Source organism: Myotis davidii, unplaced genomic scaffold (assembly GCF_000327345.1).
Source record: "Myotis davidii unplaced genomic scaffold, ASM32734v1 scaffold26, whole genome shotgun sequence".
NCBI classification, from domain to species: Eukaryota; Metazoa; Chordata; class Mammalia; order Chiroptera; family Vespertilionidae; genus Myotis; species Myotis davidii.
Window position 1 is genome coordinate 2467350 of NW_006299245.1, and position 25371 is coordinate 2492720.

Here is a 25371-nt window from a genome sequence, read left to right on the forward strand (position 1 = left end):
ATTGAAGGAATATAGCCATATCTAGATGACTTACCTAAATTTGTACTGAATTGAATGCTCTTTATTAATAATATGTAGAATATCCTGTAACTTTTTAAACATAAATTTGGAAAAATTTGCATGTTAACCATATTATGCTAGATATCTATATAAATATTTTTGAATGCAAAATTGTGAAAGTGACTTCTCTGGTAGTTGAATTTTGTGTTTCATTTTAGTCCAGGTGGGCTATATTTTAAAAAAATGTAATAAAGCTTGCTTCAGGACTTGGAATATTTTTTAAGAAACTTCCCAGGAAACATACAGAAAGTAATCAACTTTGAAATGAGCTATATTTTAAAAATTCTTTTGAGAACTGTTAAATTAGAATTTGTACTGTATTTCCCCATAGATCTATGAATAGTACTTTTCTGAGTGTTGCTTGGGTTCTAATCTAGCCACCAAAGTGTTTAGCACATAACATAGCTGAAATAGAGTCCATTCACAGTGAGAAAAATAATAAAGTTAATATCCTTGCAATGCTCATAAGTAAGCGACAGAAATAAAATGAATACAAATTAAAAATATTGGTGCTAGAGAAAAACAGGTTTAATTAGAGGAACGTGCATAGTTAAATAGAGACCAACGAGGAAGTTTGGAGAGGTCTTCCTGAGCATTTTAGTTAAAGATATTGATGTTCCTGTGAAGGAGCTGAGTGGAGGTGGTCTGTGCCAAAGAGATTGCCTGAGATGGGCTAGGCTGAGCGATGGGGTGAACAGTGGAGGAAGAGGGGAATATCATAGTACTAGAGGCCCGGTGCACGAAATTCATGCACAGGGCGGGGGTGATCCCTCAGCCTGGCCTGCACCCTCTCCAATCTGGGACCACTGCCAACCTGCTTGCCCCCAACTGCCCCCGCCTGCCAGCCTGCTCGCCCTTAACTGCCCCCTCACTGGTCTGATTACTCCCAACTGCCCTCTCTTCTTGGCCCGATCGCTTGTAACTGCCTCTGCCTTAGCCCGCCACCATGGCTTTGTCCGGAAGGATGTCTGGAAGGTCTCCCGGAAGGTCTCCTGGTCTAATTAGCATATTACCCTTTTATTAGTATAGATAATTTCCCCAGGACAACAGGAGGATATGTGAGGATCGGCTGGACACAGATGCATGAAATAACCCTGGAGTTTGGCCTTTTTGGTAGATGGAGGGGGCAGGGTGTGGAGTAAAAGGCATATGTAAATTGGAGCTTATAACTTTCAGAGTATGTATCTATTTTAAAACTCTGGTATTCTTGCACAATGTAACAAAAACACATTTTCAGATAGTTTGCAATTTTAGACACAAGTCCATTTAAATACTAGAGTTTTAAATGGTTCTGACTTTGTATAGTCACCCACTAAGGGTCCCTTCTGTTTTCACTTCCCTACTTATACTCTTAGATTCTTCAGTTTTACCACACAGTTTTCATCTTACTTCCCTGGTAGAACTCCAAACCTGAGTCAGCCCAATTCTTTACTATCTTCATTCCTGTACTGTCAATGTAAGAAACATTCAAATCTATAGAGAATTTTCTGTGAGTTTATTTGAGCCAAACTGTTGAAAATTGCCGGGAAGCAAAATCTCAACGGGTTGAGATAATGCTTCAGAGGACGGCAGTTTTGCACCTAATTCTATACATTACAATCAAAAGAGCAGATGCAAGTGGGTTACGTGAAATCCAGTGGGGATTAGATTAATGATGTGGGAGAAAGTGAAGCTGGGAAACATCTGGGATTGGATGAAAAGTAAAATGATAGACACATTCTTTAATTAGGAAGGTATAGGACCATTAACAGTCAACAATGAACATGGTAACAATAACAGTGAGAGGATTTATGGTCTTCACCCTGATGTATTGGTTGTCCCCTGAGGGGTCTGGCTAAAAGAGGAGTTGCCCTGGCATTCCAAAGGTATGTTATTTTTACCTTAAGAAACATTCAAACCAGTAAAAAAAAATTTGTGAGTTTATTTGAGCCAAACTGTTGACAATTGCCAGGAAGCAGAATAGCCAGGAAGTGGAATTTCAATGTATTGAGATAATGCTGCAGAGAATGGCAGTTTTTCACCTATTTGTATGAATTACCATCAAAGGAGGAGACATAAGTGAGTTACATGAAATCCACTGGTGATAGATTAGGGAGATGGGAGAAAGCAAAGCAGGGAAACCTCTAGGACTGGGTAAAAAGTAAAATGATAGACACCTGTTTCTTTTACATAGGTGGGTGCAGGATAGTTAACAGTCAAACTTAACAGGATAACATTAGCAATGAGGGAATTGTCTCTGCCCTGGCGCTGGTTGTGCCCTGAGGGGTCTGGAAAAAGGGAAGTTACAAGTTACCCTGGCATTCCGAAGGTTTGTTATCACAGATGCAAAAAAGACTATAGGCTCAGTTATGATCAAAGTTAATCTTTGTCAGAGAGGATACCAGCCTAGGACATGACTACTCACTATAAACTGCTTTTTAATTTAAGAAGTTTCATTTTCAGACCATCCTTTGTGGTTACTTTAGGTCTCTGAGTTTGCAGGGCTGCCACACAGGCCTTCCCTGAGTTAGTCAGGTTACCATGTGGCCCTTTTCTTCCACACATCCCTTTCTTGGTCATACATCAATCCAAAGGATGCACTGATGACCAAACTTTTGGTTGGTTAATGGAGTCCCACAGGGCTAGGAAGGCTCATTCCTAGGTAGTCTCAGTGTCAGCATTTGTCTTGCTGAACAGGGTCGACCACTAAGGATGGGGCAAGACTATAACCTTAGATGGCATTCAAGGTTGAATTATTATTATTCAAAATAAAAAGGCAGGTGAATGGGAGATAGCCAGATCCTATACGTCTTTGTTAAAAAATATTCTGGATCATTTTTAATTTTTGAGCTACCATGATTCGAGTCTTTTTGCTGCTTGTCTTAAGTTTTGTGTTTTTCTGCGTCTAGTATAACATTTACGTACCAGGAACAAAAGCAACAATATTAAACCAGTAACACTGATTAGGAACAGAAAATGTCTAATGTTACAGAAGGATCTGAGGGGAACAAGCATCCCAGCCAACTAAAACCTTTTATATGTAATATTATAATTTTTATTAAGATAATTATATGTTTTCCTCCTTTGCCCACTGTCACTTGTATCTTACGATAAGTTTGGCCAGATGAATTAAGACTTTCTACTATTTTATTATCCAGAAGCTCTAAGTTTTCTTCTGGGCAGTTGGTAGTTTCATCCACTCCTACAGCTAGACAACATTCATCTAAAATACTCATCTAGATTAGATCCACATATAATTCTACCTGGGGAATTATTAGCGAGGTGTTCTTAGAGGGCTTTGCCCAAGATGGGTCCTTTATGATACATATAGTCAGAAAAAATGTACCAAAGCTTATATTGATAGTAGAAGACCTGAGTGTTGCCAACAAAACATTAACTTCATTATCATAGTTTACAATCAGAATGTTACTGTCTAGTTGGTAGGAAAGATTAGCAGGTACCTACGTTTTTTCATATCTAATAAAGGAGGGGGGTCTGGGAAAGCAGACACTGTTTCCACTAGGAAACCATAAGGAGGATAGTAACAATATAAAATTATTTTATACACATTCAATCAATAACAATTAAGTGATATAAAAACAAGGTTGAAGCAGCATCAATTTGTAAGCATAGAACCTTGATGACGTCTTGGGAAAGCTGCAGTCAGAGCAAAGTTTCTAGGGATGTTGTGTGATGGGTTGAAGTGTGCTGCTTATGGGTGGAGCTCCATGAGACTCTCAGCCCTTGAGTCACATTCAACCCTTTTACCTTCCTCAGTTTCTCTCCCGGCTGTCTACAACAACCAGGAGGGCTTGGGGCCCTGGCAGACCAAGCCTATGGCGGCCTTTGGAGGAGCAAGTCAGTTAATTACACTGGAGTTAGGACTTCCCTATGGGGCTCCTGCACGTCATAAGGAATTACCTCTGACACCTCCACTAAGATTCTTAGTTGCCTAAGAATACTCGAGATTCCGGCTCTAGGGAGGCTGTGCCCCTTTATCTTGGGAGCTGAGTGAGTTCAGCTCTCATTTATATGATCAAGTTTTTTTGTGTGTTTTTTTCTCAGAGTCTCAGAAAGCAATTTCAATTGAAAAGCCAAAATAAAACCCAGCCACCCATTTATTTTTTCTCCAGTCTCGCCTTAGCCTGGGTTCTGTAAACCCTTAACCTTAGATCCACCTTGAGGATTTTAAAAATAAGCTCAAATAAAGGCAGACCCTCTACCAAAAAGCAAGGGAAGGTCCTGGATCCAAGAGACAGCTCACTCAAGTTCACCCAATGGACAGGAACCCGCAGGCTCAAAGGGCCCTTTGTTGGATCCTAGCGCCAGGCCTGGGTCCATGGGATAGTTCTGGGTGAGCTTCTTTGGGATCCTGCTGACGACACCAAGTAATGTTAATGTAAGAAACACTCAAACCTGTAAAGAATTTTTGTGGGTTTAATTGAGCCAAACTGTTGACACTTGCCAGGGAGTATTAAGATTCTGCTTAAATAAACTCACAATAGTTCTTTATAGGTTTGAACGTTCCTTACATTAACACTATTATAGATGCAAAGGACTATGGACAGGCTTAGTTAATGTAAAGATTGACTTTTGTCAGGGAAAATTCTAGCTTAGGACATGACTACCTTCCATAAACTGCTTTTAGTTAGAAAATTTTAATTTCAGACCATCCTTTGTGGTTACTTTAGGTCTCTGAGTTTGCAAGGCCACCACGCAGACCTTCCCTAAGCTAGTCAGGTTAACGTGGACCTTTTTGTCCACAATCTTAATATGGTGAATCCTCTTAGAGAAAAAGAAAATCACATAACTCCAGATATTATGGGTTTACTATAAATTCATGTTTCTCAGTATCCACTGGGATTTCAATGCTGCATTTTCATTTTTTTCTTTAGCATGTCTTTAATATGTTCTGTGTCTGCCCTCCAAAGTCTACTTTAAACTTCTGACCTTTCCACCTCCATGCTTCAAGCTTATCAGGGAACATAAATTCACACCAAGGAACCAACATTATGAATGGCATCACTTTGTAACCAACCAGTTGCTAAAACCAAAAACCTGGACCCATTCTTACTAGTAAACTTTCCTTCCACCCCCTCCTCCCCTGCATCCATCAATCACCAGTACATCCTACACTAAGTATTTTTCAAATCGTATCATTTCTTTTTATCCCTATTGTCAAAATCCTATTTCTTCAAATAATCATTGCAGTGTAAAAATATGGGAAGTGCCTACTTCTAAAGAGGATTTAACACTTTCAAATTTTTACAGTGTTCTTAGGCTAAATCTATACTTAACTGGGCTTAATAGAGTTCTGAATGATATGATATTGAATCTCTATATCTCTTCAGCCCATCTCACTACCCACTTCACCCTGAATTCTTGATCTATCCTTTCTGAACATCCTTTATTTTCTCTGGCAAATACCTGATTTAAATGACAAATGCCATGAAATTTAGGAATTTGGCAGAAACTAGCAAATGAGTAAAAGCAGGTGTAAGTCATTATTACTTGACCATTAACGCCTAGAATAGAAAGATGTAAAATGGTAAAAGAGGGAAGGCAATCATTAACTATTTTCTATCCCTTTTTATTACATACACTGTACTATTGTCATGTGTTAATAATAAGCATCAATGACATTTGTCATTTCCAGTCTTTTAGACCTTGGCTTCTCCTTGATGTAGGATTATTTTCTCTGTCAACAATAGCCAAATTGTTAAATAGAAGTACATTTTAAAATTAACAAGATGTCCCTTTCAAGATGTGATAAATTCTGATGACCTATTTATAAAGCACAGCATATGAATATTAAAGAAATGGAAGAGCACATTCTTTATCAAGCCTCTGAGCTCATATGCACAGAGAAGTGTTGGATTGAACTAATTTTCTATGAAATATAGTTTGAAAATCACATTAGTATTGAAAGCATACAGATTATTGAAATTGTGGTTATTTTGAGCCTGAACTAAATGGATTAAACAGTTCACTTTCATTTTGCTTGCAAATACATTGTCTTAAAATGACTAAATATTGCTTGAAACCCCCCTCGAAGAAAATGGAAATGAGAAAAACGATTATTCTGAATAAAGATATTTATCCCTTTATTTGGAGAAAATTATTTGAGGAGGTGTATGTTAGTAAAATTCATTCTAATGCAGTGCAGATAACTGTTTTGAACATAAGATTTTGCAGTTTTTCTTCCAAAACTTTATAGAATTCCATTTTTAAATATAAAATATATTTTTCTCTGTGTTGTCGATGGTGATAATAAGAATTTTCTGAGACTTGCATGGGAGGTTTAGTGATTTTCCTTTGTGTGGAATTATATTGCTGGGTTTCCAAAGTCCCATTTCCCCTCATCCAGTCCTGGAAGAAGTATAACTGGGGCTTCAGCAGAGCGAAAAGCAAAGCCAGTGTCCGGAGTTTCCTTTCCATGTTGGAGCCGGGTCCAGTTCAGCATCAGGCTAGTGCCGTCCATCAGTCCATTGTGTGCGGGACCCACATGGCTGTGGACCATGTGGGCGAATGCAGGGGAGCCAAGAGAGCATGCCCCCTGCAACAAGAGTCCTAAGAGTCCTAAAAGAAACCCAGCAAACTTTGTTGAGAAGGTTAAATAATCCAAATCTTCCCATGCTTGCAGTGGCCACGCCTACTCTGGCCAATCACCTGTTTCCACATGTGACTGACAGAAAAGTACCTTCCCTATTTCACCCAGACTTTACTGGGCATGCGTCTATTCTCCCCCTGTCAATGCCTTCCCGCAGCGATCTGTGGAGAGCAGACCTGGGAGTGTTTAACTGCAGCTTACTGGCAAAGCTGCACAAATGACATGCCTATCACATGCGGCTTTCCTTTTGCTCCTTTCCTGTTATTAACAACTAGGTTAATCACAATGGTATCAGATTCACTATAAATTTTTATCTTCTATATGTGTGTCCAAGCAGAAAAACCAAAACATATGTATGCCGTGTGTGTGTGTGTGTGTGTGTGTGTGTGTACATGATTGACTTAATATATTTAAAAGTAAAATGCAAACACTTTAGGTAATCATCTCTTTCTGGGAGAAATTCTATAATTCTGAAGAGCAGCTCATTTATCCCTAATTTTAGTAAACTGTTTTCTCAGATATTATTATTGGTTTTTAAATTAGTTCAGTTTCCAGTGATTAGACCAGGGTTTGCAGTGTGACATCATTGCAGCTTGAAAATATGCTTTCTCTTGTCTTCTTTTTGTATAGATTTCTTCGACATGGTTCTGAGGTTGCCCATGATTGTTGCCTGTTTACTGTAATTTGGACACCAACACTATCTTTGTCATTTAAACAGGATTTTCTTTCAATGGACACATTGGCTGTTTGTGAAGCAAGTGCTAATACACTCTTTAGAACAGTGATGACAAACCTTTTGAGCTCGGCGTGTCAGCATTTTGAAAAACCCTAACTTAACTCTGGTGCCATGTCACATATAGAAATTTTTTGATATTTGCAACCATAGTAAAACAAAGGCTTATATTTTTATACTTATTTTATATGTTTGAATGCCATTTAACAAAGAGAAATCAACCAAAAAATAAGTTTGCGCGTCACCTCTGACACGCGTGTCATAGGTTTGCCATCACTGCTTTAGAACATAGTGTTTGGTTGGTTTCCACTAATGTTTATATTTGTGTTATGGGCATTTGCTCATGAAATTATACTAATCCACAGGCTTCTTTTGGATGAAGATTTTGCAGAGTGAATAAATAAAAACGTTTACTAGTATGTTTCTACTTTATAATTCTACTAGAGGCCCGATGCACAAAATTTGTGCAAGAGTAGGCCTTCGCAGCCCCAACTTCATCTGGAAAGTCATTCATCCAGACGGTCGTTCCGCTGTTCAGCTGTTCAGTGGATTTGCATATTATGCTTTAATTATTATAGAAAATTTAAGGTTTTACTTTGTGGGTAAAACAAATATATGAGTATACTATGTTACATTACATGACTATCTGTTGTTGCATTTTCTTATTTTATCATTTCTATTTATGTATGCTATTGTCAACATAAGAAACATCCAAACTTGTCTGAATTTTTATGAGTTTATTTGAGGCAAGCTGACTACAATTGCTGGGAAGCAAAAAAGAAACATCTAAACCTGTAAGAATTTTTATGAGTTTGTTTGAGGCAAACTTACTACAGTTGCCAGGAAGCAAGATGTCAAGGGATTGAGAAAATGCTCCCCAGAATGGCAGTCTCATTGCTTATTTTACACACTAGAATCAAAGGAGGCTGTCTAAGGAGGGTTACCTGAAATTCACTGGGGGTGCATTGGGGAGGTGGGAGAAGGCAAAATAGGGAAATACCCGCTTGACTCGCTTTTAGGTGGGACATTTTAATTTCAGACCATCCTGTGTGGTTACTTCAGGTCTCTGAGTTTGTAAGGTCACCACGCAGGCCACCATGTAGGCCTCTCCTGAGCTTGTCAGGTTGGATGTTTTGAACATTTCTTTCCCTTCTGAATTTAAAATGTATTGTCTGCATCCTGTTTAAGTTATGTGCGTACACCAGACTTTCATAACCACAGAATAAGATATATGCCAATAATTGATTTTTCTCCCACCCACTTCTTCCATTTATATTGTCTGCTTGGCTCCTGTAGGCAGGAGTTGTTAACCACTGCCCAGAAGACAACCCTTGTCAAATTAGGCTGCACCAGATCTCTATAACCGCTAGAGGGCGGGCACACTAGACTTTTCTCCTGGACTCTGAATGTATTTGCTTTAATGACCATGTCTTCCTCATTTTTGCATCTGTAGACTTGACTTTGTATAGGACACAGAGCAGATACTATATACAAAATGGAATCAATGACAGGATACTTCACATACTCTTAGTGGAAAGAAGCAAGCAATGTCGTATCTAAATGAACATATCTGTGTGTTTTGTGTCGCCAGCCTTCCTTCGCAGCTCTGCTATCCTCACTCTGGCAGAGGAGCACAGCCTGGCCATGATTGCATGGGATATGACTGTCTTTGATGTCGGCATAGAAACCAAATTGAGTGGTGTATGCCTGACGTAAAGCTATTGAGTTGTTGATAAGTTAAAACGCATATTTAAGAAGGTGCGAAGATGAATACGGATCGGGTGAATTGCAGATGATTTAACTTTTTCCTCAGTTGGAAAACAATAGGTTATACAAGATATGTGTGAACATATTTTACCTTTGGAAAAATAATAAAAATTATCTGTATACTGAGACATCTATGGTATGATAAGAATATAGATGCCATTGAATAAAAATAATATCCATTTTTCTTCTCTTGATAATTTTTTTTAATTTGAAAGTCAATAAAAACAAGGTGAACCCTGAAATAGCAATCATCAAATTGCCCTTTGTGTTAAAATTTCATAGCACTTTATTTGAGTTATTGTGAACTCCTAGGTGATGGGGATTTTTGATTTTCCCTCGTATCGCTCACTGTAGCCTACGCTTATCTTCAAAATGATTTTATTTGCATCTGAGACAAGACTATTAAATATTTTGCTCTGGGGCTCTTATATTAACCAACTCTTGATTTAATATTCATAAGGAATATTTTAATGAAACATTAAATATTTTTAAATTAAATCAATGTCCATTTATTGTTTTCTTGTTGTGAGCTACTGTTTTATTTTTCATAAGCCTATTTACTAGAAGTCTCATCAGAAACATATTTTCCCATTTACTCTTTGTATCCGCACATTAGTTGATCTAGCCTTGATAGACATGTTAAACAGTTGATAGCTTCACAAGTTTTGCTATATCTATTATATCTATATCTATATCTATATCTATATCTATATATATGTTTTAAATTTAGAAGTTACAATAGATAATTTTACTGGAGTGGCATTTACCCCTAACAAACACTACAAAATAAATTTACTCTATTGATTATATAAAACTTTTGTCTTTAGAGCATCTGTGATGTGATTAGCAAAATATCAAAACACTGAGGATTAGCTGCAAGAAGCAAGGTAAACTAGGCCAAATGCCCGCCCTCTAGCGGTTATAGAGATCTGGTGCAGCCTAATTTGACAAAGGTTGTCTTCTGGGCAGTGGTTAACAACTCATGCCTACAGGAGCCAAGCAGACAATATAAATGGAAGAAGTGGGTGGGAGAAAAATCAATTATTGGCATATATCATATTCTGTGGTTATGAAAGTCTGGTGTAAGCACATAACATAAACAGGATGTAGACAATACATTTTAAATTCAGAACGGAAAGAAAAATGCAAGCTCCGTGATAAATAGACCCAGGGAATGGCGAGCTGTATGGCAAATTGAGCAGGTTCAATCGATTGTTGTCATTCAAGAACAGGAACCCAGTGTTGTTAGACCTTCTCAATGTCCATTTATTGTTTTCTTGTTGTGAGCTACTGTTTTATTTTTCATAAGCCTATTTACTAGCAGTCTCATCAGAAACCTATTTTCCCATTCACTTTCATATATATCTATATATATATATCTATATATCTATATATTACATATATATTACATATATATGTGTCTCTCTCTCTATATATATATATACACACACACACACAAACACATACACACACTAACACATATGTTACACAATCACAGTACTTAATACTCATCATGACCATGTGGGTTAAATCATATCTCCACTTATATTCATGAAAACGAAGGCTTAGGAGAACCAAGATGGCGGCATAGGTTAACGCCGGAGTTTGCCGTAGGCCAAATGCCCGCCCTCTAGCGGTTATAGAGATCTGGTGCAGCCTAATTTGACAAAGGTTGTCTTCTGGGCAGTGGTTAACACCTCATGCCTACAGGAGCCAAGCAGACAATATAAATGGAAGAAGTGGGTGGGAGAAAAATCAATTATTGGCATATATCATATTCTGTGGTTATGAAAGTCTGGTGTAAGCACATAACATAAACAGGATGTAGACAATACATTTTAAATTCAGAACGGAAAGAAAAATGCAAGCTCCGTGATAAATAGACCCAGGGAATGGCGAGCTGTATGGCAAATTGAGCAGGTTCAATCGATTGTTGTCATTCAAGAACAGGAACCCAGTGTTGTTAGACCTTCCAATTTTTCTAGAGAAAATAGAAAGCTGGGTTTGTATATGAAACCGTCTAATTTTAATATGTTGGCTCACATGTATTTTGGAATAACATTTGTCCAGTTTTAGATCTTTCTTTCAAAAAAGGTCTTGAATTTATTTATTTATTTATTTGTTTGTTTGTTTGTTTTGTTAATCCTCACCTGAGGATATTTTCCCATTGATTTCTAGAGAGAGTCGAAGGGAGAGGGAGAGACACACAGAGAGAAACATCAATGTGAGAGACACATTGATTGGTTGCTTCCCACCCCTGACCGGACCAGGACCAGGGATCAAGCCTGCAACTTAGGTAGATGCCCTTGACCAGTATCAAACCTGGGACCCTTCAGTTCCAGGGCGGATGCTCTATTCACTGAGCCAAACTGGCGAGGGCAGTCTTGAATTTATTTATTTTACTTCTTTTAGAGAACAGAAAAAAAATGTTGGCATCCTTCAACAACATTATGAAGTGGAACTGGAATATAAAGTTGCTGAATTATTGCTAGCTTGAGTCTTGTTGAATATTATATTTTATTCATCAACAGACACTATGGAGATGCTGAGGTTATAACTGTAAATAGGACAAGCCCTTCTTGTTGGTCTCTCCCACTGCTGTGCCTTAAATGGGAAGTGCAGTACCGTCATCACAGAGCATGGCCACTTTCTGCAGAGATTGCACACAGATGTTTAGATATGACTTTTCGGTGTTTATCTTGGTTCTGAATTCCACATAGAATTTAAGGGCATAGTTTATATTATTTTGATGTGTCCTTCTTGTAACTTTCTATGGGGCAGCTTTGAGTTCTTAAAAAGTAGCACTGAATTATAGTTTGCAATGTAGGGGAGAATAAGATGCTTAGATAGCTGTTACTTTCTTTCACCAACATTCTTAACCTTGACCACATCTTTCCCCATCTGAACAGAGGAAGTAAATCAAAAGAAAAAAATAATTAAGAATGATCAGGATTCAGACCCTTTAAACTTGTTCAAAAAGTAGGAGCGGCAGAGTGAAGTGAAAGGAACCACAAATAGCCGTGTGGCCTACTTCCTTCTTTCAGGCCTTCTCTGCTCATTATCTTGAACATAACATATTCCTCCCAGTCACCCACCGGATCCCTGCAGGCCCTTTTAGCTCTCTGACCTGATCTACAACCATATTTTTCCTTTTTTTTTTTTTTCTGATCCAGATCCCCTAGTCTCCCTGCTGTTCCCTTTTGTCATTACATCTGACCACCCTGACACCTTTGTACTGGTATTCTCTATGCCTGAAATAGTGGACTTACAGATATACACTTATTCTCAACCTGCCACATGTCTTGGCTAAAATGTCACTTTCTTAGTGAGGTCCATTCTGTTTGTCCCATTGAGAATTATACCCCCTGCACTTCCCATCCCCTCTACTCAGTAGCACTGATTACCTTTAACATAATGCATAATTTACTTAAGTTTATTATAAATATTTCTTTTGCTAAAACATAAACACTCTTGAGGATAGAGACCTTTATCTAATTTCATTTACTAATGTTTCAAAAAACAGTGTCTGGCATATATAGGTACTCAATATGTATTTTTAAAACGAAGAACGGGTAAATGTCTTATTCTATTAGGTCTGGGCATACCTCCCACAGGAGGCAATTGCCCAGGGAAAGGTTTCTTGCAATAAATTATATCATCTATAGACTTATAATCTGTTTTGTTTTTATTACTAGAAATTTCAAAAACACACGTTAAGAGAATAAAGACATTTGTATATTTGGTCTCAATATAGAGGGCAGTTACTTTGTATAGATAATTAGCATAAAAACTATGAAAAAAAATAATTGACTTGAGGCAAAGAGCATGAAGTCAAAAGAACTGTGATGATATCTTGGCTACCCCAGTTTCTAGCTCTCTCACCTCTGATTAGCTATTTATTATCTCCGAGCCTCAGTTACCTTATCTTTATTACAGAAGTAATAATAATTATTATTATGATAATGCACTTTGTCTTTTTACCTTATAAGCGTATGAGTGATTTGTTTTCTTTTATAATACATACTTGTTTTCTTCAACAGTTAACCCAACATAGATCTAAATCTATCATCATTTTAATTTTCTATTCATGTGACTGATTTACCTTTAGAATAAAAGCTCCACCGGAACAAGTTTGTCTTTGCTTTTCAATGTCGTGTTCCCAACTCTGCATACAACATACGACATGTAATAATTACTCAGAATACATGTTGTTATATGAATAATTAAGCCATTTAAGCCATGAAGTTCATATGGTCTACTAATAGGAAGCTGGTTTGTAGTCAATTGTTATAACACAGATGTCTGTTATTATTGTCACTATCTAAACCATCATCATCATCATCATCATCATCAAATATGGATCTCAGGCTTCTTTAATTCACTACCAAGAGGGCAATCATCTTCTTGTGTTAACTACTTAACTTTTTAATAAAAGAACACAGAAAACACTTCGCTGATCTAATGATTCTGTTACAGGTCTCTAAGCTGGCTGGTGTTTTGGTCAAGCATGGTGTCCAGAAAGGTGACACTGTGGTTATCTACATGCCCATGATCCCTCAGGCAATCTATACCATGCTGGCGTGTGCCCGGATAGGAGCCATCCACAGTCTCATATTTGGGGGATTTGCATCCAAAGAACTAAGTACCCGCATTGATCATGCAAAGGTAAGTGCTTTATTTGGAGAAATCAAACAGTAGTGTGTATAGGACAGCCATATCTGCGGATGAATCACCCAAGAGTGATCTGTACCTATTAGATCCTCCTTTAATACAGGATACCCTAAAGTTTACTTTTTCTTTGGCATATACCTGTTAATTGAAATTTTATTTTTGCGTCAGTAGTACATGAAAGGCATCTTGCTAGGTGCAGTGAGGAATATAAAATATAAGTTAGTGTGACATATATTTGAGTGTATAAGACAAGTAAAATAAATAATTTATTTATTCAACATATATTTATTAAGCTCCCACTATGTGCTTGGTACTATCCTTGGAACAGGATAATAAATGATACTTATCCAATGGTGGGGACACATAACTAGTTTTATACTCTATGCTTCCAGAAATGGTGGGATAGCACGGAGGATAAGAGAGGGTGTCAGTGAGGAGTAGAGTGGCAAGTTTAAATTGGATGCTAAATAAACTTGATAAGGGTGCCTGACATAGAAGACTCATAAAATAAACCTAGTTATTATTATTTTATTAATTTAGAGCAGCAGTTCTCAACCTGTGGGTCGCGACCCATTTGGCGGTTGAATGACCCTTTCACACGGGTCGCCTAAGACCATCCTGCATATCAGGTATTTACATTATGATTCATATCAGTAACAACATTACAGTTAGGAAGTAGCAACACAAATAATTTTATGGTTGGTCACAACATGAGGAACTGTATTTAAAGGGCCAGAAGGTTGAGAACCACTGATTGAGAGCATTGATCAGAAAAATTTTTTTTGTATGTTACAGATAGTAAACATTTTAAGCATGTGGGTCACATGGTTTCTGTTGCAACTACTTGCTGGGAGCCGGTCCAGGAAAGGTGCTGGAAAGGTAAATGTAGAGGCATGGGAGAAAGTAGGCCCAAGGAGCCTTATCCTTAACCCGACTGCAGCCCTTCCACGCCGGGAAAGTGCAGGATTGGCAAGCTCTCCCTGGGGTGATAGATCATGACTCAGGTGATAGCAGAAAGCGCCATTGCCGGGAGCCGGTCCATCCTTGCTGTTTCAAGGGACCTGGCATATATGGCATACTGTTCTTAATATGTTTGCTCACCTTCTTGGAGCTATGTGTTTTGACCAAGGTCACCTCTCCGAGGGGGCTTGTTTCCCCAGGTAGGGATTTTCCCCTGAAGTTAGGGAGGGAATAGAACCACTTAACTAAGTGCCAGGTAGGTATTTAATCACTTTAACTATGAACAATCATGCTTAAGCTACATAATCTTTATTCCCTGGAATGGAGATAAGAAACGCCCTAACCTTTGGAATAGAGATTGATAGGATTAGAATCAACTGGTATAAATACAGATGCAACAAGACAACAGGAGACAGAACTTAGAACACAGAACTTAGAAGACAGAACCTACACAGAACCTAGAGACCAGAACTTCGCTGGAGATCCAGACCAGAACTTGGCTGGAGATCCTGGCTAGGCTGCTGATCAACTGAACGCTGTCTCCATGTCATTCCTTCTTCGCTGACTCCGTCCACACCTTTGGGGACCCCTGGACCTGCTGGAGTTGGACCAAGAAGGTGAGCAAACACATTAAGAACAGCATGCCATATATGCCAGGTCCCCCGAAACAGCAAGGATGGACCGGCTCCCGGCAACTACTGAGCACTTCTGTTGTAGCACAAAAGCAGTCTTAGATGCTACGTAGAAAAACTCATAGCAGTGAGCAAGGTGTGGCTCTCAACCATAGTTTGCAGACCCCTGATTTCTTTCTTTCAGTTGAATGGTCAAAGAAGTGAGATTTCTTTTAGCTGGGTGGTCACAGGAAGTGAGATTGTACTTAGATCTTGGCTAAAATTCAGCTAGTTGAAGAGAATGACCTCATGGGATCCAAAGGAGAGAAAAACAAAATTAAGTCTAGCATTGGCGGTAAGAAAGCGTAACATTCATTTGGAGGCTAGTGAATAGACCAGTGTGACTGAAGAGGGACAGAGGTGACCTTGCAAAGGCAGTTTCTGTCTGAACTGGATCCTGTAGACCTTGTCCAGTCAAAGGTTTTGAGCAGACAAGTGTCCTGTTTTAAGCAATGTTAAGAGGAGGCAAGTCTTTCCATATGATGAGTGGGATAGAGGTGAGAGGCTGGAATAACAACCTTTGGTAGGTGGTCTGTTTGCGAGGCAATGGCCGATGTACAGGAGCAAATGGCAGTGGGAAGATGAAGAAAGGAAGGTTGTTTGTTAGACGACTAAGAGATGACTGCCCTGGCGCATGTGGCTCCGTTGCTTGGGCATTGTCCCGTGCACGAGGAGGTTGTCAGTGCCATTCCTGGTCAAGGGCGCATGCCCAGGTTTTGGGCTCCATCTCCAGTGTGGGGTGTGTGGGAGACGGCAGATTGCTGTTTCACTCTCTATAGATGTTTCACTCTCTCCCTCTCCCTTCCTCTCTCTCTAAAAACCAATAAACTCTTTTTTTAAAATAAAGAGTAAAAGATGATTTACCTTAGAGAAGTGGTTCTCAACCTGTGGGTCATGACCCCTTTGAGGGTCGAACGACCCTTTCACAGGGGTCACCCAAGACCATCGGAAAACACATATATAATTACTTATTGTTTTTGTGATTAATCACTATGCTTTAATTATGTTCAATTTGTAACAATGAAAATACATCCTGCATATCAGATATTTACATTACGATTCATAACAGTAGCAAAATTACAGTTATGAAGTAACAATGAAAATAATTTTATGGAATTGGGGGTCACCACAACATGAGGAACTGTATTAAAGGGTCATGGCATTAGGAAGGTTGAGAACCACTGCCTTAGAGTTTTATAAGCCCAAGATGAGACATTCTTAACAAGGAAGGAAACTAGTGTATACACACAATGTCTGTAGATTCTATTACATTTTGAAAATTAAATGTCTTTTAATAACTACTGCCTTTATAATTACTCAAAGTATGTATACACTTTGGGGACACCCTGTGTATTGAAGGTCCCCTGAGTGCTAGGCATACAGTGAAGTTTGGCATGTCTGACTTCATTTGGAACAGATCATTTACTAGAACTAGAAGCTGGTTTGTGGATTAACTGGCTGGATTTCTCTTTCTCTCTCTCTTTTTTAAACATGTTGAGTTAGTGCTTATGAAGGGAAATCTAGAGGGAAATATCAGTCAATCACTGACCTGCAAATCAGTGGGCAGTGGGGACCTCTCTGAGGAAGGTATAGACTCCAGTTTTTTACCTGCAGAGGTCTAAACACCATTTGGGTAAAGGTATGAGATGTATTCTTTCCTTCTTGTAAAATTTCATATGATGTGGGGAAATTGAGATGTATAAAAAAATAAGTATTTATAAAATGTATTCTGTACCAGTGGAGGAGTTGTTATCACACACACACACACACACACACACACACACACACACACACACCACATTTTAAGAATTTTATGCAATATATGCATTATTTTATGGGCAAGACTTTTAATCATGTCAAATTAAAAGCAAGAAGATGGAGATAGAGATGTATATGTGAGGTATTTTGATACAATTAGTAGTTGAAATCAGGGATGATTTTGATGTCATGATTTTCAAATAAATAGGCTGAAGAAAAAGTTATATTTTAAACAGAAGATGGTAAGAATATATTGCAATAAGTCAGTCAAGACCAAATAAAACTGTTAGTGGCTCTCAGTTCTTGAGTTTGGCAAAGAAAGAATTCAGAACCAAGAACTCGTGTGCAGGAGGAAGTTCATTTAGCATGCAAAGCCAAAGTATCCTTGAGAAGATTAGAGCGGGTTGCTCAGAGAGATGCGTTGTCCTTTCAGAAAGTCACAGAGACAGAGTGTGGCCTCAGGAAACAAGTAACAGAGGCAGAAAGAGGGCCCTTGGAGATGGGTTCAGGGGATTAGCCTGGGACAAGCTGCCACTGCCCACTGCTTCCCTGCTTGCAAGTCTCATGGGGACCCTTAGCGCTTAGGAGAGAGAAAGCAAAGATACATGCCTGAAGAGAAGGTGTAGCCATGTTCAAGAGAGCAAGTGCCCACTGGGTCCCTTGTTTTAAAGTTTGTTTAATCTATTTTCTAAAGACTTGAATTTTAGGGGAGCTCTCAGGTGAGGATCTCAGTAGACTATTCATCAGCTTTCCAAATGTGTCCTTTAATATGCTGATTCATCAAAATGAGTGTATCAGGGTCATTCTCTGGTCAGTTTCACCTTCAATGAATGTCACTAAAAAGGGACCAGGACTGAGGGAAGTCTGCCTTTGCAATTTATTATCTGGCTGTAAATTGCTCAGCCAGTTGTTCAGCTATATGTCTCAGTTTCCCCCATTCCACTTGCCAAGGAATTTTCTTAGTTTCTTACTATCCTGTCTCAAAACTTCCAATAAAAGACTAATAGAAATGTGAAAAAGGATTATTTTTGTAGAGGGAGAGTCTAATTTTGACTTTATTAAATTATTCAAGTTTTGATAAATCCTAGATGTTTTTAATTTGATGTGTAATTTTTATTTATTCAGAATTCTAATCTTAGGGAATGTTATCTAGAGTTATTTTTGTAAGTAGTAAAGATATTAAAATGTGAATTATATTCAAATGTCTGACCTTTAAAAATATAATAAAAGGAAATAAGACTTACTTTTTTTTTTCTTTTAAAGGCAGCTTGATGTAGCAAGAAGAGAATATTTCCGTAATCAGACAGAATGGGCCTCTCTCTCATTTCACCACTTATAACCTGGGGCAAGCTATGTAACTGCACGCAGCCTCAGCTCTGTGAATATTAAATGATATTCAAAAAGCAGAAAGTACTGTATATGCATATATTGGGCATAATATAAACCTTCTCTGGATGAAATGTGTTGAAACCAGAAATTAGAATTCAGGAATAGATTCACTGTCTCCGATTGATTATCTGTCTCCTGAATAATTTATTATCTGTTTGCTTTGGATTTCTTGGTGAGGAAATAGTGTATGTAAAAGAATAATGACGAGTTTGCTTTTGCAAATTAAGGAGAGTTTTGGTTCAGCTCCACAAATATTTATTCAGAGCTTATGGTATGGCAAGCATTGTGCCAGACATAGCAGACACGGAGGTAAAAGGGACCCACATGTGGCCTGGGAGAGCTTCCTGTCCAGTGGTGGGGATGAAGGAACACTGACATAGTCAGACATCTGAGGCTTGCCCAGAGTGTACCGAGGGAGGGAGATTCACCTAACTTCGGCCTCTTCCAGGCATGCCTTTTGGCTCCATCTATGTACATCTTCAATAACTAGCAAGTTGTCAGGTGAAGAAAAGTGTCGCGTGTGTCTTAATGACAGAGGCAGGATCCGGCTTTGTGGGGTTGAAGCCTAAATCATTTGGGGGCTCTTTTAAGAAAACAATACAACAAAATTACAAATATTTATAGAAAATGGATATGCATTTAGAATGAAAAAAGAATCACAAAGAAATTATCAGAGATTTGGTTTTCTTCGTTCTGTGGTCTCTAGGCATTTAAGCAGAGATGCTTACATAAAAACAAACAAAACCAGTTAAAAATACTTACTGATAGCAATTGGGCTGCCCCTCCACCCCCACCCCTCCACCTAAGAAAATGCTCCAACTTCAGCCACAGCCAACTGTTATGGGGCCTCTGCAAGTGAGGGGCCCCCAAGCTTGCATTTTACTGGTTCATGCAAATCCACTGGCCTGATGACTTCTTTGGAAAGCATTTTTGCAGCTCATACTTAGTAGCTGAAAGCATGTTGACGTGTAATTTTGAACAGGTAAGTGAGATTTATATGGAAGTGGTTAGGTTTATAACATTTAAAAAGGGCTTATTTGTTTTTAGGTCATTTATTTAGTCAATAGAGAACAAAATTATTCAAGCATTTCTTTAGCAATGTTAAACTGCTTGCCTGCACCTGAAATACTGTATCACCTTAATTAGGGTTGTTAAGCTTTCTCGTTTTTTTATTTTTATTTTTAATTGTAGCCCAAGGTGGTGGTTACAGCATCCTTTGGCATTGAACCTGGAAGGAAGGTAGAATACATGCCACTTCTAGAAGAAGCGCTGAGAATTGGACAACACAAACCAGATAAAGTTCTCATTTATAATCGTCCAAATATGGTAATCTGAATATTGAATTTGGTTCCTGCTTATAACAAGTGTTAAGGATGATTTTTATTTTGATCATTTCATACAAACCCTTTAATTTATGAACTATTAAATATACTTCCTGAATATACTTTCTATTTTTGGCAAAAAAAGATATTAGATATGAGTGATACTTTCTCTCTTTATAAAAAACAAACTATGTTAAAATAAAAAGGTGGAAACACAGAAATAGCTATATTATTATTGAGTTCATTGTCTGTATAGTCTACTGGGATATCATTTATTAATATAAATTATAGCCATAATAATAGTGCTAGTAACACTTACTGACTGCCTAGCATATGATTTTTAAGACACTTTACTAGTGAATCATTTAAAAAATCCTCTGGGTAACTGTGACCTAGGTGATAGCATTATTCTTATTTTAAAGAAAAGGAATTGGATGAAGAGAGAGAAATGTACCCAGCTAGTGTCAGGGTCATGACCTGAATGCATGCACTCTGACTGCCTGCCTACTCCCTGAGCTATCCTGCCTTGTGGAAAGGCATGATCATTTTGTATGTAAATTATTTTTTAAAACTTTAGAAAGGTATTTAGTTCAGAAGTAAAAATTATATTTAGGAAAAGAATATTTGAATATTCTAAACAGATACCTTATTCCGTGATCCATGAAGGAAAAAAAAAGCAGCATAATACATCAATGAATATATATTGCAATTGCTTTTCCTAGTAAATTGGACCTCCTTTTTGCATACAAGCAAATATTCGGGTATTTATAGTAGGACCAACTTGGGTTTCTAGCAGATTAAATTTTTTTTGCATAAGAAAAATTGCTAGAGTGGAATTGATCATGTATAATTTTGTGGAACTCTTGAGAGCTTACCTGCAAAAAATGCTTAAATGATAAGATGTAAGAACAGAGAGCAGTAAAAATTATGTCATTTTGATTACCACCTAGCAATTCTCTTCACCACATTAAATTCCTGTGTAAAGTTTTAGTTGTCTGTGGCTCATGAATTGCTGCACTCAATGATTTTAATATTCTTACTGTGTCAAAGAAGAATTTCAAGTTTTTCAGATGACCTCAAGCATATTTTTAAAAAAGGTTTGTTGCTCTAAATCAGGGAATGCAATGTCAGCAATAAAGAAGTCTTTGGGTGAGAGAAGATTAGAGAAGGGATGGAGCAGACACACACACACACACACACACACAAGCATTTATGTGGGTATGTGTGTGCTATTCACACATGTATGAATTCATGTAGAATTTATTAAGAAGTTAGGCCAGGTCTGATTCTGAGTACTTTCAAATACTTCTTATTTAATGCTCACAAACTCATAAAGTAGATGCTGTTACTAGCCTCATTTAGCAGATGGAGAAAGTGAGTCGTGGAGAAATCATAGCCCAAAGTCATACCTATAGTAAGGTGGTGGAGTCAAGATTTGAATTCCAGTTAAATAACTTTTAACCAACATATTTCTTTTACTTTATAACACACCAGATTTTTCTAGTGCAAATCTCTTTCCTCTTGATGAGTAGAGATACATTCTTCCTCTCCCCCTCCCATACATAACTGCCTCCCTTTCTCTTCCTCTCCCTTTTTTTAAAGACCCCTCTTTCAGTTTTGACATATCTTTATTTTAGATGAAGGCTTTGGATGTCTCTTGTTCTTCATATTAGAACTGCCGTGCAGGCAGTAATTAAGCCCAATGGACTGGCTTTACTTTGACTTTAGGGAGACACGAATTGAAGCTTAGTGGAGTCGTTCATTAACCAGATTTGCTTTTATGCCAGAGGAGATAAAAACCTGGCTGACCCTCCTAAGCCTCAGGAAAGCAAATTAAAAGAATATACTAGCAGTCAGCTCTACTGTTGTCTAAATTATTGCCTTTTATGAATGTTAACATCTAAGAAGGCCTTGTGTATAGAGGTAAATGTATATATGTAAAAGCTAGTGTTGAATTTTTTCCTTTCTTTCTTTTATCATATCTATTTTACACACATGCCTGTGGTTCTTAGCCTGAAAAATAAACACTCATTCAAGTCCTCATTTCACTTAATTTATAATTATTTTTGTGATGACTCAGTTGGCATTTTTAATTGTGCACTGTGATTTTTTTAAAGTTTTGTAATATGATGTCAAAGGCTTGGTAATTTGAAATTTGTTATGTTTGATGCATAAAAACAAATGAAAAAATATACAATTTGGTCACTGTTAACTATTTTCACTTATCTAAGTGGCATACTAAGGTTTTTCAAAGTGAGGCTGGAGGTGCCTAAAACTTCACCTTCATGAAAGTCAATCCAAATTGTTATTTACCAGTGTGTTTATTCATATAGGCATTGCAATTGTGATGCTATATTGAAGTGTTAATTCGTAAATGTTTGCATTTAAAAATATGACCAATTTAACAACCCTGATCAATACACTAAGGAGCCCTCCAAAACAGAAATGGCCTGGCTCTTCTACATCTCTCATAGTCTCTGGGTTTAGCTTCACCTTGATGAATGATGATTGCTATATTCTAGGCAGATCTTACTAACTTTCACCAAGGAATGTGTAGCCTTGCCTTGTACCTATACTAACAAGTTTACCCACTGTAAGTTTCCTGATCTTGAGTTTAGTTATCATTTCAGAAAATAACTCGACATGTGCTGGGTCTTAAATCTACTTAAATAGATGTAACTCTCCATGAGGGTAATTTTTCCATAAGCCACTTCCTTACTCTTCACCTGTCTGGCATATTTCAGTAGCACAAGTTGGAAAGAGGTCTGCCTATCTTCTTTTAAGGTATATGTGTCTAACTCATGACTCCGTTATCATAAAGTTTACAACACAGAGCTTGGTTGTAAGAATAAAAAGAAAAACTCAAAGATTTCTACCAAGTGAATCAATGACATAGATGAAGGGAAACTTGCATAGCATTTTAGATATGGCACATACCCCCATTAATTTTCAAAACTGATTTTTCTTCTTGAAAAAGCAAAAGTAGATTTCCCCCCTACCCTTCAAAAGGATTTAATATTCTCTCATTTTGAAAGACAGCCACAATATTATTCCTAAATGACCCTTGTATAAAGAGAAATCTTAATGGGTTAGTTGACATTTGATTGTAAAGATGATAGTTCCAAAGGAAAAGAAATTGGTTACAAAAATAGAAATTAGTTTATAAAATTAAATAGTAAAAAAACATTCATGAAAACATGAACCTCTGTTAGTTGTTAAGCTTTTTTGATGAAAACATGACTGCATCACATTGAGTTTCTTAAGGTTAGCCCCAGATTCAAAGCCAATGGCAACTATTGGACTTTTTATGAACATTTACCTGAGATGTTTATAAATCTGATATTTAGTGCTATGTAGACAGCCTAGATTGTAAGTCAGATGCTCAGACTAACATTGTTCTCTGATTTTAATCTTTGTTCAATGCCTATTCACAATTTTTTGCTCCCCAGGAAACAGTTCCTTTGGCTCCAGGTCGTGACCTTGATTGGGATGAAGAGATGGCAAAAGCACAGTCACACGATTGTGTTCCTGTTCTTTCGGAACATCCACTATATATTCTTTACACATCTGGAACAACAGGTTTGCCGAAGGTATTCACTCTCTTAGGGATAAGTATACAGTGGCAGAGTTCTTTTGCACAGAAAATATTTGTTTACTAGCTGACAATGCTTGCAGACTATACCTTGAGGCTTAGACTTAGGTACTTTATAGTTCAAAGAAATGTTGTGTTTAAAAACAGAAAAATCTATATAATAAAAGGCTAATATGCAAATTGTCCCCTCAACCGGGAGTTCGACTAGGGGGCGGGCTGGCCGGACCCTACCTGTGCATGAATTAGTGCACTGGGCCTCTAGTATGAATTATATTTAAGGTCAAGGATTCTGCCCCAATTTTTTCCAAACTCTTCACTTATATCAGCAATATACAATTGCTTAAGCTATTAACATTAATAGAGGTTTGACTGAATATCAATTGATTTAATAGAATTTTATAAAAATGTAGTTTAAGTGAACTATTTTTTAAATTTAGGTATAACTTTTATACAGTATGGGATTGATTTTTGATCAAGGGAGTGTAATTCTTTGTTATAAATACAAGTGCAAGAATTGGTCTAGAGAGTTTGAACAACAAGCAATTTATCCTGAGTATTGAACCCTTTGATTTTTAGTACTGAAGACACTCAGGATTTTTAAATCTGCTTACCATGAAAGGTGTCTTCACAAAACAAAGTTAAAAGCATCAATATTTATGATGATGTCAGATAACAAATTCCACTTCTGCCTTGTATTGCCAAACAATACTGTTTCTTTATATAATTTCATAATGGCTTGCAATATCATCTTTCTATTCATCTTTATTAGAGGGTTCAACATTCATTGAGTCATAGAATTTTAGTGGGGTAAGGGATGTTCACAATCGCTCACATCTGAGAATATGGTGGTCTTTTGGTTAATATTAGTTCTCTATAGCATCAGAGTTATAAAAACATAAATGGCTAATAATCTTAAAAAAGGGAAATTAAGATGTTCCATATAAACTCACTTGCTGTGAATAAGATAACAGTTGGTAGGGGACTATGATCTTGCTGAGGGGAGAGACCATGTTTTATGACATTTTAGTCTATCATTGTGTGCTTTGTGTGTAGTTGGTGCTTATAAATGTCTGTTGAGTGCATAAATAAATAAATAAAGGCATACACATAAAGTTATTGGTGTCATTGTAGAATCAAAGCCTTAGCATTCTTTTGGAAAACAACTTTGGTCATTAGAAAAATAAATATTTGTTATACTGAAGACTCTTAAGGCTTGTTCAAGTGATCTGCTGGACCAAATCCTTACCCTCCACTTTTTGCAATTTTACATTATGTGCCAGTCACATAGAGTCCAACTGAACGCTTGGCTGTAAAACAAAGGCAAGTTTTAATCTAATATAAAATTTTCAACATGAAAGGAACCCCCTGACCCTGAAAACCTAAACAAAAACAAAATAAAAATAAACAGAAAGTCATTTTAGCTCCTTCAAAGCTACAGGAGGGTGTGTGCAGGAGGCAGCCGATGGATGATTCTCTCTTATCATTGATGTTTCTCTCTCTCTCTCTCTCTCTATCTCTATATATATACACATATATATATACACACACATATATATCTGTATATATATTATATACAGAGAGATTTAAATATATGTATAGCCTTAATGTTTATACAAAGATAAGAAGGGGGGGGGTCATTGGATTTAGAGCAAAAATTGAGGATGATGGAGGAGTGACTTTAAGGACCAAATTCTATTCTATGAGGTTTAGATCTTCTTTTGCCCTAGCTGGTTTAACAACCTCTGTTCCCATCTTTTGATCAAGAGATAAATGTTACCAGGGTATGTATGTGTTTCCAAAATATTAGGTGGAAGTCTAAAAGAAAAGAGAGAGTAAAAAGGGAGACTGAGGAGAAACAG

At 37.4% G+C, this 25371-nt stretch overlaps 1 protein-coding gene across 1 annotated transcript in view; it reads left to right on the plus strand.

The window, feature by feature from the left end:
* Window positions 1-25371, plus strand: part of ACSS3 (acyl-CoA synthetase short-chain family member 3) — a gene marked incomplete at its 5' end in the record, with an annotated part of 161415 nt that overhangs the window by 46914 nt on the left and 89130 nt on the right. The window contains 3 exons of the mRNA XM_006774714.2: window positions 13626-13814; window positions 19790-19924; window positions 23370-23510. Coding sequence (XP_006774777.1) covers window positions 13626-13814; window positions 19790-19924; window positions 23370-23510 — 465 coding nt within the window. The remainder of the gene's footprint in view (window positions 1-13625; window positions 13815-19789; window positions 19925-23369; window positions 23511-25371) is intronic.